The sequence below is a fragment of the Pinus tabuliformis genome, chromosome 7 (genome assembly GCF_031772625.1).
Source record: "Pinus tabuliformis cultivar Carrire ecotype Pingquan chromosome 7, CPIR1, whole genome shotgun sequence".
Lineage (NCBI taxonomy): Eukaryota > Viridiplantae > Streptophyta > Pinopsida > Pinales > Pinaceae > Pinus > Pinus tabuliformis.
The window spans coordinates 279,387,468-279,402,911 of record NC_142293.1 but is presented as its reverse complement, the minus strand read 5'-3'; the positions used below and the strand labels follow the sequence as shown (position 1 = coordinate 279,402,911).

General features: G+C 36.1%; 1 protein-coding gene across 1 annotated transcript; it reads left to right on the top strand.

Moving 5' to 3' along the window:
• Positions 1-692: 692 nt before the first annotated feature.
• Positions 693-14,728, top strand: LOC149246958 (serine decarboxylase-like). The gene is made up of 5 exons (XM_089458065.1): positions 693-1,288; positions 12,819-13,050; positions 13,152-13,345; positions 13,577-13,713; positions 13,881-14,728. The coding sequence occupies exons 1-5, from the start codon at positions 934-936 to the stop codon at positions 14,451-14,453; spliced, it is 1,491 nt and encodes a 496-aa protein (XP_089314191.1). The 5' UTR covers positions 693-933; the 3' UTR covers positions 14,454-14,728.
• The last annotated feature ends 716 nt before the right edge of the window (positions 14,729-15,444 follow it).

Genomic DNA, 15,444 nt, shown 5'->3' with positions numbered 1-15,444 from the left:
TTTTACACTTGCATTTTGAGAGATTTGAATCACCTCAATGCTTGGTGATCAGGAGTTAAAATGAGTCTATGCTAGTTATAAGCCAATTTTGAACTAGGAGTAAATCATAAATCTAGAATTGATTATTGGCAAAATTGAATAACAATGAAAAATTAGATAACAAAATTGGTTGTTTAAACTATAAACAAATTTTCAATTTTTTAACTATAAAATAAATTTAAAAAAATAGATATCACTTATTAAGTATTAACAAAATTGGATAAAACACAAACTTTGACTTTTTTAACTATAAGTAAATTTCTAAAAAAATCATATATTTCAAATTAATTATTAATAAAATTGAATAAAATTTATAAGTAAATGTCATATATTTCAAATTAATTATTAGTAAAATTGAATAAAGCTTATAAGTAAATTTCTAATACAATCATATCTTTCACTTAATTATTACTAAAATTAAAAAAGCTTAATCATAAACCGTATATCTAATTATTCAACAGGTTAAGATAAAGTCTTAAGAACGTTTTGGGTAAAAAACAAACCGTCAAAACAACGTTTTATAAACTTTAACACGTCACAAAAGACGGTCACTTCAATTTTTCAAACGTTAAATACGGGTAAAATAGCTCGTGACGGGCAAATTGCCCGTCAAATTCCATCATTGCCCTACCGGCCCAGGCAGCGACAAAACACTGGCGAGTCGGCGACCGCCCCTTTGATACTCTTAAGAGCCAGTAAATCGGATGGGGTCATGCCGGTTTCCTGAGATTTTTTTGTTAAATGCCGTGGCTGGCGAACGCGAAAACAAGGGAAGCATATTCGCTGCATAGAGAAACAGCGCGTAAGGCATATTCTTGGCCTCTCTGGGTTTAGCGGGAATCGATCTCGGTACATTGTTGGCATATTCCCGAAGTGACAGATAACAAAAGAGCCATGGTTTGCACGGTACAAGTTGCGAACCCAAGCACGAATGCTAACCCTAAGTCTTTGGCAGGTGACTGGGTCGAGCCTCTCCCCAAGGAATTTGATCCGGTTGAGATATGCGCTCCCTTGACCGGGACGGATGGGGACGAAAATGGCAGTGTTAGTAGCCGTTCTGATAATGGCCAAGGTTCTGGAAATGGAGAAAAGAAAGAAATTGTGCTCGGCAGGAATATTCATACGAGCTGCCTTGCGATCACCGAGCCGGACGTCGACGATGAGATTACAGGTGAAAGAGATGGCTACATGGCCAGTGTTTTGGCCAAGTACCGGCGGAGTCTCGTGGAAAGAACGAAGCACCATCTTGGTAAGCTATTTTCAGATCTTTGTCGGTATATTTGCGGGATTTGTTCAAATGCGAGATTTGACAGAGTCGAAATGAACTTGATCTAGTTATTTATGTTAGATAACATTAGAACTAGCCTTTTAATGTAGGTATTTGTTTCACATTGTATCATTTGCACTTGATTACGAGATACGGAGTAGTCTTCATGGAATGTCGTTTATTATTCTCTATTAATGTCTATTTTCACCGAAATGTCACATCAAAACCGACGTCCTGATATATTTAATAAAATAAAAATTCTATTTTCTTTTCCTATATCTAAAATGTAATTTAAAAAATGGAAATGTGGATGTCCCATTTTTTTTTTAAATCTTTATTTATACTTAATAGATCATTGTTAAAGATGGATCCTCTTATAACATTAAAATTGGATTTCCAGATTATTTTTTTAAGGCAAATGGATAAAAATGGAAAGGTTATATTAGAACCCCGGTAACTGCTTCGAAAGCCATGATTTACCCTGTTCAAAGTTGCTTTTCTTGCTTCTCAGATCCTAAATCTAAGATTTTTTGATTTAAAACATTATGGAATTACTTGCAAACGAAGAGGGCAGGTCATTTACGTCCAGTAGTCCAAAAGATGTGTCACAGGCATAAACTACGATGGAAAAACATAAACATTCTATTTATAATGTGAACAGGATGAAGAGGATCTAAATTAAACTGGCATATATTCATCTTAACCATTTAGAGGTCTGCAATTGGGCTTCTTTTGATCTTGATAGTTCTAGGTTAGGATGGATCTACTAAAATAGAAAAATATAGACATTCCATTTTTAATGTAAAAAGGATAAAGAGGATCTAAAGAAAACTAGCATATATCTATCTTAAACTACTTAGAAGTCTTCAATTGGTGTTTTTTAATACCTCTTGATCTTGATAGATTTAGGTTAAGATGGATCTATGTTAGGTTAAGATGAATCTATGTTAGTATATGTCTGTACATCACCACCTGTATGGATCAGCTTAATCTCGGATCTAATAATCTCAATGAAAGATCAAAAGAAAAAAGTATAATTCTTTTGATCCTAGAAAGATCAGGAGTTAAGATATAATAACCTTGTTTACTTTATGATAGATTTTTATATTCATTTAGTTTTTTATTGTTATCACCCATTGTTTTTAAATTTTTGATTTCTAGGGATTTCATTTTTTTTTTTTTTCACTTTAGTTTCATTAACATCAGACGTTGCATATCTGCCTTGGCTGTGGATGCGCCTCATCAAGTGCAATAGATTTTTAGTAAATATGCATAGATTAGAGTACTTCAAGCTTCTCCTTTGATCATGGACATTATGAGACAGCAGAAATGTTAAAACTTCTCTCCTTTTTCACTAAATATGTAAAGGTCGGATTGCTTCAAACTTCTAGATTGTATGTTCATGTCAGGTGAAACGTAATTCCAATATTATATGGTATTTCTTTGACTGTGCTGGCCATTCTTGATTTTATACATTCAGTAACACTAAAACTTCCATCTTTTACACTGTAAATATTAGACTACTTCAAGCTTCTTTACATTGTCTTGATTTTGTATAGCATTTTAGAGGAGCATATTTAGGACATCTTCTGATATTTCTTCAGCTTTACTGCCCAATGTTGATCTTGTACATTTATCGAAAACACCAAAACTTGGATTCCTTTTCACCAAATATGTAAAGATCACACTAGTTTCAGCTTCTTTACAATGCCATTGATTTTGTATTACATTTCAGGAGAATATACCTGAACGTTATCTGAATTCAGCTTCACTGCCCAATCTTGATCTTATACATTATCAAAAACAGTGAAATTTCCATCCTCTGTCACTAAATATTTCTCATGCTGATATTTCTTTTGATGGCCTTATTTGTGAGATCCATTGCGTTATAAAGGCAACACATATGAGGATTTGTCACCATAAACCATTTTGAAAGTTCGAAGAACATTTAAATTTTGAAAGAAATGAAATGAAGTTTGACTTTGAACAATGAGAAAATAAGCACTTGAGCACTTTGACAAGTGTCTTGTCTCAACAATAATCTCTTCACACCTTTCTAAGAAACCTTCTAAGAAACAATTGGTTAACCCAAACTTAGATTCAACACATTTGATGGTTTTGCCATGTTTAAATGCCATCTACTTAGGTCCCAAAAACATCCTTTGGAAATTTATCTTTTGGTCAAGTGGAAATTTCAAGGAGATGAAGTTAATTGCAAATATGTTCAATGCGAGATGAACAAGTTCCTTGCCTTTTGTGTATATTCTCATGGTGTTGAGGACATTGTGTGATTGTAAATGCATTTGGTTATGGGTTTTGCCTATCTACAACCTCTTTTATCCAAACAATTTATCCAATATCCTTGTTACGTCCATGATCTGCACAAAAGATAAATCCAATCACCAAGCACAAACTTCTTAGCAACTTGAGGACCACCTATTGTCACCTTAGTGGTCATCCTCCTTGTAGGCCCCCAAAATGCATGGGAATTTTGAGAGATTATTTCTAGTCTTCCAGTCTAAGTCACCGTGTTCAGCGAACAAAACCCTTGGAATTCAAAGTTCGCCAAACTTGACTGCCTGCCAAATTTATTCGATTAGATTCACAGAACGTCAATGCGAACACAAACTTGAACTTGAATCGAATAAGAACTCGAACTCAAACGCGAGCAAAATTACAAAAGTCACATTAAAATTGATGAAATTCATCTTGTGTTCGATTAATTTTCGTTAGATAATAATTAATTTTTATTTAAAAACTATAGCCCTAAATCTACACCATAGGCTCACAATCTAGTTCTACCTCTTCAACCTCACAATTGTGGCAAGCTACAACGTACAACACATTTTAATCTCTCGTGTGTCGATCGCTGCATCCTGGCAGCCATAGTGACGACAAATGCAAGTTGCAAAGATGATAGGTGATGCTATATTCGTAGAGGAGCGTGTACTGATTCGATAGAACCGTTGCAGTCGACAACCATCTGATCTCAATGTTTTTTCACTGCTATATCCAACCAAATTCAAACCCAGAGGCATGTCTCTTCCATAAATATTAGATAATAATGTGTTCTTCCATTTCTTGAGTAGATATGCAACGCCAAAGATTAGATTTTAGGTTTGGGAGGCATAATTTAATCCCAAAATCTTTTTTACCTAGTGCTTACATTTGTGGTGCATGTTGCTATTGGATTTTCAATGAATTTATTAGTATATACGTAAATTAGAGTTCAAATTTCAATTTATAGTTTATCCCAAATTTCTCTACACGTTGCCATTGATGGAGGAGTTGCCTCTTATCATAATTCTGGATAATTCTGGATATTTCAATTTATAGTTTATCCCAAATTTCTCTACACGTTGCTATCTATGAATTGTCTGCGTTAATGGATATGTTCTGCAATTGTAATTAATGCTCTGATTGTTCTAGGATCCACTCAAGAATGGTTTAATGGATTTGACATCTTCACTTTGGCCTATTTCAGTTTTTGAATGATTCATCGATATTGTTAATAATGCGAAGTAATAGATAAAATCATGTTTTATTTTATCCTCTTAGTGATTTAGAGTTTTGTTTTAGCTTATGGAAATTCATAGCCAACCTATGCAGTGGCTCAACTTGGCAATGGGCATGGTATTTTTATCTCTGCCGATATGTGTTTTAAACTTTAATTTTATATATATTCAGATTTATAATATGTCGAACTTAATGCCGAATTTTATCCTCAAAATTTCAAGTGTCAAACTTTATTCAAATGTCAAAGTCACTGAACTCGAACACGAACACGAACACGAACGCGGTGACTTAGTTTCCAGATACAAGATAATTTTGGTGGGAGATCAAGCTAGATTTCTTATGTGAGATTGTTGTTAATATAAAGGGCTTACTATCAAATAGAAATCAATAGGGCCTTGCAGGCAGAGTTGGTTAGATTTGCTCATAAGTGAAATGGAGAATCTTTTTTTTCCTTGTTTCATTAAGCATTAACACAACATTAAAATCGAGATATTTTAGGATTGTTCAGTGGTAGGAAGGGTGATAATAGTGTAAGCCTTGTTCAACAACAATTTCGACAGCTTGTGGGACACACATCTTCCCAACAAATTGATGATATTGAGTTAGAAGTGTTTGCGCTTGAAGGATTTATCATAGTAATGGGAATCTTGGAAGGATTTTACCAATGCATTCCTTACAACACTGGTATTTCTAGTGTCTCGGGTGGTTGTTGTGACTAGTATTTTAAGATCTCATTTAAGTTATTCTAAGCACCTTTTTCTTGACACTTCTCGAATGGTATTGAGGCAGGTTTAGGTCTCAGTTTTGGCCTGTTTATATGTGCAAGAAGGTGATTGCTTTTAGTGATGAGGGTGTTAGATTGTGCCTTTTTGGGAAGTCTAGCTATTGTTGGAATACTTGTTGATATTTGATGAAAGTTGATGGACACTTCAAGATGAATTTAAAGATTATGTTTTTGAAAGAAATATGCTCCAACTCAAGTATGATCCTCTATCTTTTGCGGTTATATTGTTGAGCAAGATCCATTATTGGTGGGCCATGGTCAAAACATGGGCTCACAAGGCAAGGGTTTGCGGTCATACTGCATATGTTAATACCAACAATTGCAAACATTGTCTTGGTACAAAGAAACCTTGTATATCTCCAAAAGGAGCAAATATGGAAGTTCTAGGGAAAGGATTTTCACAAGGATCAATACCATGTATTATTTCATCAATGGATGGAGTAGGCCACTCCCTATCATTTGTTCAAGAACCTAGAGCAATCCCTATAATTGTTGTTGCAATTCAAAATGCCATGAATATTGGGTTGTTCCTTTGGCTAGAATACCATTGCTTATATTCAAAGGTCATTAAGGGTAGAATGCATACTTTATGAGGTAGTTTTTGAAGCATGATTAAAAAACAAAGGAGAGGCAGGATGTCCAAGCTCAAGGAGGCATGAGTCCACACCTTGATCACCCCCTCGATTTGCAGACAATGAGATCCACTTTTTAAGTGTTGTTTTAAAAACCACCAACCTTTTCTTAGCTCATATCCCCATGAAGATCCACCTTCCAAAGGTTTGGTCAACCATATGTGGAGGAACATTACCCCTATTTTGAGCTCCATGACTATTTTTCAAAGAGAAATGGTTTCTAATTAGTTATCTGGAGGAGTGTTTTAAGGAAAGTGGACAACTGGCATAACAAACCTAGCATTTGACAAGGTGAACAACATTAATTAGGGGTTCTCACCATAAAAGAGGTCCGATGATGTTTTTAGAGCATGATTCAAGGAATGAGGAATATTATTTAAGGGAGGGTGTTTCAACTTTTGAGGAGTTGGTTAGTTCTCAACAAACTCTTACACAATCTTCTTTGGGAGTTGCATCAAATCCATTTTTTGTGGAGTTTGTTAATGTACTAGGAAGAGTGCCTATCCTTTAGGGAGTTTTTGTTATTCCTTGGAGATATTTGAATCTAGATGCCACTTACTATTTTTTTAAGAAGAGTGGTCAAGGTGATTGAGGATATAAGATTTAATTACTACTCCTTGGAGAAAGATTTGATAGTCACTAAATTATTTGTTTATTGTATTAGAGGTGAGCCCATATCTATATAAAGAGGATCCTTCTCATTTAGTTGAGATGTTTGTATTCATAGGGAAAACCCCTCTACACCTACTTGAATATTTTGTAGGAAGAGAAAATTAAGGAGAAAGCAAATGTGAGGTGTCCATAACTCTTCTATTTTCTCTTGGATAATTGGGGTTTTATGTTGTTGGAAATGATCTCAATAGAAAGCGAGTTTTTGCACATTGAGAAGGGACTAGGGTTGAGGTTCTTACCCTCCTTAGTCCTTGATGTAATTCAATATATTGGGGAGCTTGTTGGTAGAGTAACATATTTGTTGTGGCACTTGTTATGGCAAACTAATCTTATAAGATTGTATGTGATGTGATATTTTGCTTGGGCTCTTCATTCTTTAGAAGGTTGTCTACTTATTCCTTTTTATTTATAATTTCATGTTGTGGATGTTCTTTCACCATTGAGATTGCACATCATTTACTAGCTACAAGTACCTTAGTTGTGTTGGTGTATTTGTTGTTAGGGCCCTCGCTTTCATATAATGTGAAAATTCACTTGAACTAATTATGGCACGCCATGGCATGACTTACTTACATCTTCTCCATACTCCTGTTTGTTAATATTTTTTGACTCCATAACCTTTTGGATTGGCATTGGTCTTGGCAACTTAGCATCCACAAAATTTAAAGTGTATCTACACATTTTATCTCAAGAAACCCTCCTTTTGCTAGAGGGAGTCGACCTAAAGTGAGTGAAGGTGTCATTGTGGTGATAATGGACAATCCGTCCTAGGTCCCCAAAGGTTGTACTTGTGTTTAAGGGCTTTATCACTTACAATGTAGGTTCGGGATGTAACACTCCTAATTTTAGGATGTCTCTTCTCTAGTACATTTTGGGATTCTTATTGTGGTAGGACCACAAATTTGGTCTTGTGAAGCTTGATATAGAATTCATATTTGTAGAATGAAGGTACATTTAGATTAGGATAATAAAGTGATGGACTGTCAAAATCGATTTTTATCCATTGGGGGATGGAGTCGAGATCATAGGGAAAGTAGACGTGAGTATGATGGAGAAGCTGTAATTATGTACTACACAGGCCAAAACAAATTTCATTTTGTGCAAGAATAAGTGAGGGCCGTTATGTAAGATGCACCTTCACAACCATAAGATTATTGTCAACTAATAACATGCAATTGTGACCAATAGAGAATTCACCAGATGAAAGCCTAAATGAGGTGGATTGTGAATGGTGGCTTTCTAAGTGAAAGATCAACAAATAATATATCATATTTTCAAAATTGATTTCATTATGAGATCAAAGAGCCATATTCTAACACACTTATTCCTCATTCTTAATTACAATAGACTTAAAACAATGAATGAACAACTATAACCACAAATTTCATCGAGGAATTTATTTTGTTATTCACAATTACATCTGTAGTGTTATGGAGGATTTTACTTAGCCCTAATGTCCTCTTATTGGAGCAATAATATGCTTCTATAAAGATTATTTCAGCAACGAGATACAATGGGAAACCTTGTGAAACCCTAGTCATTCATGCAAGAGAATGGAAAAATGGAGAAACCTTATTTTGAGCTTAACCCTTTCAAGAGATCTTTCTTTCAAGAGATCTTGAACTAAGCTTAGAGGGAAAATTCCATTCATCCTACCATGTCGTTGCAAATGAGACTTTACTTTTATAGAGCTTCTTGTAAAACATTTTACAAAAAAGATTGTTGACTAATTTCTACATCCTCAAATCTTTTGTAAATCATATTAAAATACATAAAGAAGGTTTAGAAGCCACCTCTAAGCTAGGTGATCCTCATTAAGGGTGAGAAGATGCACAAAATAGGGCTTGATTTAGTCTTTGATGCCACATGTCACCTTCCTCGCATGGGTGATCTCCAAGAATGACCATCTAGTAGCTTCCTCTTTCCAAATTTACTATAGAACTCAAGAAAAGCTGGAGCACTCCATTAGAAATGATCATATCTGGCCTAGGGTTTTGAGGCAACAACACGTTAAGTCCCTCAATATTTATCAAAATCTTTATAATGACCCCAGTTCAAAAATGCTGCAACTACTTGCATTTATTGGCATTGGTTTGGCGACAATCTAGGCACTCTATCAAAAGACATATGCTCTTCTTCAGAAAGAGGTCTTCCCACTTTATGTGGTTATGTCACTTTGATAGGGCATTACTTTTCTTTTTTACATGTGACCCTTTATTATGCTACAAAAGCCCCCATATATCCCTCAAAATGACAGGCTTTCCTTCCTTGAAGAATCTTTGACATGTATGAGAGGGTTTAGTGACACATGTCTATCCTCCCTCAAAACCTCATTGTTGTCTTGTAGATGATGCCTAAAGCCCACAAGAATTATGAGTTATATGCCTGAACATATGTAGAATAATGTGAGATGAACCCAAGTAGTGAGAATGTGAGAAATGTCTTTGAATATGTGAGTTTTGTCTTGAAAATTGTGAAGACATCCCAAAGGCATCCTCCAATGGAGAAATACGCATGAAAATATTTAGATATGTACACAAGTGCACCGATAGGTCAATTCTGCTACATGTGAAACCTTGCCTCCAAATATATGAACACGACAACAAAACATGTCTTGAAGTACATGGATATCCATCAACATGTGAAACAAAAGGCAAAGTTGCAAACACATGGATCTTCATTGCCATCTGCCAAATGAATCATATCATGCTCCAAAGTTATTATATGCTGTTGCAATGCTATTGAAAAGAATGCCTCTGAAAATGCAAATTGGGTTTGCATTTTCAGGTGGTAAATGCAAATTGGGTTTGCATTTTCAGGTGGTAACAATGCACGAACTTTAAATCTATGCAATGTGTAACACAAGAGGTCCAAAATATGGGGCAGTACCTAAGCTCAAAAAGACTACCAACAGCCATGTAATTAGTTGCGTTCGTGGTAACAATTTGTACATGTTCTCCCTCATGAACAACTTCATCATTTCACATATCAGTTGGGAACTTTTATCTTTGTTTGAGGCATCGACTGGTTTGAGAAAGGTTGTGCCCTTTTGACAAGACACACAGGAATTTTTTGAGGCTCTATTCATTATATCTGTCCATCCATCACCCATGGTGGTGGACTTTGATTATGTCTGTGATGAACAACACTCAACAGGTATAAGGTTGACATCTTCATTTTTTTCTACCAACAAATTGAATATGGACATACTCTTACCAACCTAATTCATTATATCTGTCCATCCATCACTCATGGTGGTGGACCTTGATTATGTCTGTGATGAACGTTACTCAACAGGTATAAGGTTGACATCTTCAATGTTTTCTACCAACAAATTGAATATGGACATACTCTTACCAACCTATGCCATTCAAGCTCAGTTGCGAACTGGGTTGTGTGTGAACAAAAATGTGTAAATTTCCAACTCCACAGCTCAAATTTGTAGAATGGGAGGAGGCAGAGTTTTCCTTTCACTTTGAGTTATAGGTATGTGTGGAAAACATGGGTCAAACATTCTGAATTCAACACAGGGAGGCAACAAGAGGGGTATTCGAAGAAGATTGGGCACCTTTGAGATTTGGCATTTATTCTTGCTTTCTTGGCTTTAATTATGGAGGGTATCAATGGCCAAGTTGGCTTTGCGATTCTAAATTCAACATAGGGAGGCGAGAAGAGGGTATTAGATTGACCACCTTTGAGATTTGCCATTTCTGCATTTATTCTTGCTTTCTTGGCTTTAATTATGGAGATTATCAATGGCCAAGTTAGTTTAGCATTTAACATCTTGGTCAACATGTAAGCAAGGACCAATGGCATAGCCATGGGCGAGGTGGTATTTGAATCTAAAATTGTCTCCACCACAAGGAGTTTGGAAAAAATTACATAAAGTCTTAGCTGATCCTGTAATCTTTTCACGGTAACTCTGAGCAAAGTATTTCACCCTTGGCATTTTCACTATTTTGGTTTAATGTATTGCGGCTATTTCGTGGGAAGGAGTATTTTGCTGCTGCACTGCTTGCTGATATCTTCTCCAGTTAATTACTGTTATGAAATGGGACAGTTGACAGCAATGTAAAAGCCTACAGGCCAAGGGCCAGGGCTACAGGCTCTAAAATCTTGAAAAAATACAATAGTATATATATACCCTAAAAATTCCTTTAAAAGTTGTCATAAACCTTAAATAACAGACAGCAACAAATGAAGGATGAAAACACAGTGTAGAGGTACCTCCAAGGGTGAAAAAACAGCGGTGAGAGGCCTGTAACAGTCGCTTATTAAGGCAGCTATTTGATGCCCTTAGATGCCCAGCTGCATCAGTGGATTACTGACAAGTGTTGGTGGGTGCTCCAGATGCATCACTTTGTACTCCTTTTGGATCACTTGCAGTCAGTCTGGCAGAGAGGAAATTTGCCCAAGCAGAGAAAAAATGGCAGCCTAGGGGTTTTTATGATTTCCTGGGCAAGTCAAACTTGGGATCATGAGTCAAGTTTAGGGATTGCCAGTTATACTTGGGTTTGCAGATTGACCCAAAAAACTCGTTTCCTGGTTGATCTACGGCAAGTTTATTTGTGATCTGGTGATCATATTTTCATTTAACTACGAGTTTTAACTTGAGGTCAAGAATCAGATATGTACTTTCAACCCTGTTCATTTATAGTCTTCAGCATTTAAGTCTTATAAACCGCTTCTATTTCTAGATTCAGATGTCTATTTCATGGCAGGCGCTTGAGGGTCATTTGGACCAAAACAATCTATATATAACATATAGAACCTATAGGTGCCATTTCACAATGGGACAATCCTCCAAACCATTATTTATGACTTATCTACAGTGCTGTTCGAATTAGTGTTGCTCTGCACTGTATGCTTCCTTTGGTTCAAACTTCAAACTGATCATTGTGCAACAATCTGAAATCAAGTTCATTGTATGGGAGGAATTTAACAACAATTTCTATCTTGTAAATTCATATATAAATCTGTACGTAGGGATCGAATATCAGAAAATTTGGTAAAACTACAAGTTTCCCTCGCTTATCAATTCCTATGAGCTCAAAAATGGATGAGGAATGAGTTAAGATGCATCCTATCCTCTCATCCCTTCCTCCATGGAACTAATTCTAAGTATGGAAGGCCATTCAGTACCCCCATTTATGACATAACCTCCTCCATCTTCCTATAAATTGAGCACTCATCTAAGTGATCAATGGATGAACTATGTTGAATTGTAAGGAGATAACGTTGCTATGAGAATGGACTTTGAGACAAGTATTGTTATGCTACAAGTTTGTCATGCTTTTGATGTGATGTGGATGGGATCAAAGCTGGAGGAGTGACTTCGAATCACACTTCATGGTTGTAATTTTTCCTTCTATTCAATAAAGTATTTGAACATTTTTCCCATATACTTATCTTGTTATATGATGCTTAGATGTGTGAATGTATCTGATTCCATTTACTTGTAATCAATAGATCTTTTTCTTTGATCGGTTCTTTGTCTTCTTATGATATTTTACTTATTTTATTATAATTTTATGCAATTATTTACTACAAGGTTTAAAAAATACGATTTTAATTCCTTGAACATATAAAATCCCTCTAAGCCACAAATTATTCATCCCTTTGTCATCTTATATTTTTAAACTTAAAAGTATGTAACAGGAGCACTGTTATTAAAACCCCAGTCATCACAAAAATATCACCTGGATTTAGTTATATAGATCGTCATTTATATTTGTCTGGAAGAGCCATAATTTTTATTTTGCACCATAATCTTTCTTCCTGTGATCAAGTTTTTCTAATTTGCTTTCCGTTCTATAACATGAAACTGTTAGCACGTATTAGATAATTTTTATCGAAGCTTTTTCCTTGGGCACATTTAAGTAGGCACTGATCCTACCTGTTTTTACAGGTTATCCTTACAATCTGGATTTTGATTATGGTGCACTGGCACAGCTGCAACATTTTTCCATTAATAATCTTGGTGACCCTTTTATTGAGAGCAACTATGGAGTACACTCGAGGCAGTTTGAGGTTGGAGTCTTGGACTGGTTTGCCCGCCTTTGGGAACTGGAGAAACATGAGTATTGGGGATACATCACAAATTGTGGTACAGAAGGAAATCTGCATGGTGTTTTAGTCGGGTTTGTACCTGTTTTCAAGTGACCCTTGGTAAAATTTCTTAGTATTCTTAATCTTGCTCTATCTTTGCTGAATTGGTATGTGTGCTATTATCTTTATGCAGGAGAGAGGTTTTTCCGGATGGCATTTTGTATGCATCACGAGAGACTCATTACTCAATTTTCAAAGCAGCAAGGATGTACAGAATGCAATTAGAAAAGGTGGATACACTAATTTCTGGTGAGATTGACTGTGCGGATTTCAAACAGAGGCTGCTTAAAAACAAGGATAAGCCTGCTATTGTCAATGTTAATATTGGTAAGTCTCACTGTATCCTTCTCAATGGGAACAGAGTGAATGCAAACCATTATAACCGTGGAAGTAAGGTTTTGTAAAGTAGTTTATTTCTAGGTCAAACTCCATATGTTGTGTATGCATTCTAGAGAATTTGTTTTAGAATTGGATGAACTTGGAGCAGATTTGTCCAAATAGACTTTTCTTGAAACTAATACATGTTTGAAATCCTGATTGTTATTCCATTAACTCCAGGGACTACGGTTAAGGGAGCTGTAGATGATTTGGATATGGTGGTTCAGACTCTTGAAGAATCGGGCTTCATGAGAGACCGATTTTATATCCATTGTGACGGGGCTTTATTTGGCTTAATGATGCCCTTTGTGAAGCGGGTAAGACACTAAACCATGGATCATTTTGCTTGAAAGTTTTATTTGGGTAGGATACATGCTGTATTACCCCTGTATGAATTATTACTTCAACCTCATTAACTGTAATACTAGAGTATGCAAAAGTGAAATATTTTTCTTATTTTTCTTTTGCTGTTTTCGTCTCACAGGCACCAAAAGTGAGTTTTAAGAAGCCAATAGGAAGTGTGAGTGTGTCTGGGCATAAGTTTGTTGGATGTCCCATGCCATGCGGTGTGCAAATAACAAGGATCGAGCACATAAATGCCCTTTCAAGGGATGTGGAGTATTTAGCTTCTAGGGATGCCACAATAATGGGAAGTCGCAATGGGCATGCTCCTATATTTCTTTGGTACACCTTGAACCGGAAAGGTTATCGAGGCTTTCAAAAAGAGGTTCAGAAATGCCTTAGAAATGCACATTATTTGAAAGGTCGATTTCGGTCTGCTGGGATTAGCGCAATGTTAAATGAACTGAGCAGCACTGTAGTATTTGAGAGACCACAGGATGAAACTTTTGTCCGCAGGTGGCAGCTTGCCTGCCAGGGAAACATTGCCCATGTTGTTGTGATGCCAAATGTAACAATAGAGAAGATAGATTTCTTTGTGGACGAGTTGGTTGAGAATCGACCAAAATGGTTTCCAGATGGGAAGGTTGTGACTCCATGCATTGCAAATGAGGTTGGTGATGAGAATTGTGCTTGCCTTCAACATAATCATACCTGAGTTATGCAATGTCGGTGAGTTCACTGGCAGGCACATAGTTGGCGATGAGAATTGTGCTCGCCTTAAACATAATCATGCCTACATCGTGCACGGGGGCCAAGTTCAGTGGCGTATGCCAATTTTCATCCCAACATTGCTGCTACTGATGCATTGCACTCTATTTGAATGTTGGATCTACTGTGTGCGCAATTTAAGAGCGCAATCTTCCATGTCACCATGGCTTGAGTGACTTATCATATTGTACTTTTTATGCTTATTTCATTTCATTTTAACCACATTCGGAGTTGTCAGTCCATTAATTGTACTGAACACTGGTTATTTGATTTGAAATTCTACAAGAAACTGGCAGGATGTCTTGTTATCTCAGTTTAAATAAAGCTGTAAACGTAGTAGTTCGTGCCAATATTATAACAAATGTGTGGTTGTTTACTTTTTCAACTGGCTTAGGAATATTTTGAATGGAATTGAGCTACTCTGTAGGCTTCTATACCGGTGTACTTCGTAATGTATGAATTGCGATTGTATAAATAGAGTAGGACCTCTGATCTGTTCTGTGCTTTGCTTCTGACTGTATTTGCGTTTAATCTGTCTTTGTTGTTCTTTGTATGAACATCCTCTGCAAACAATACTTCCACCATAATCTCAAGCTAACTCAACTTTGTGGTTGCCCCCGTCTGCAACCTCCCGAACACGTTGCGTCTTTTGTTGGACAAAGATATAATCCTCTAATCCAAAAGCAGAGAGCGATTATTTCATTCTTAGATGTGGGTGAATGAAAAACTTTATATTCCATTGCGGACAATCATAATTAGAACCATAAATCAACATCTGAAATTCCACACTTGTGTACACCATTGGATCAACGAGTGTACACAATTGGATCAAGGAGAAGGAGATGAAAGAGATGCATGTTAAATATAGAGAAAGGAGAACGAGATGGATGTTAAATAGTGAAATGTTTTTTTTACTGGGTTCAGGTTAAGCTTAGGGA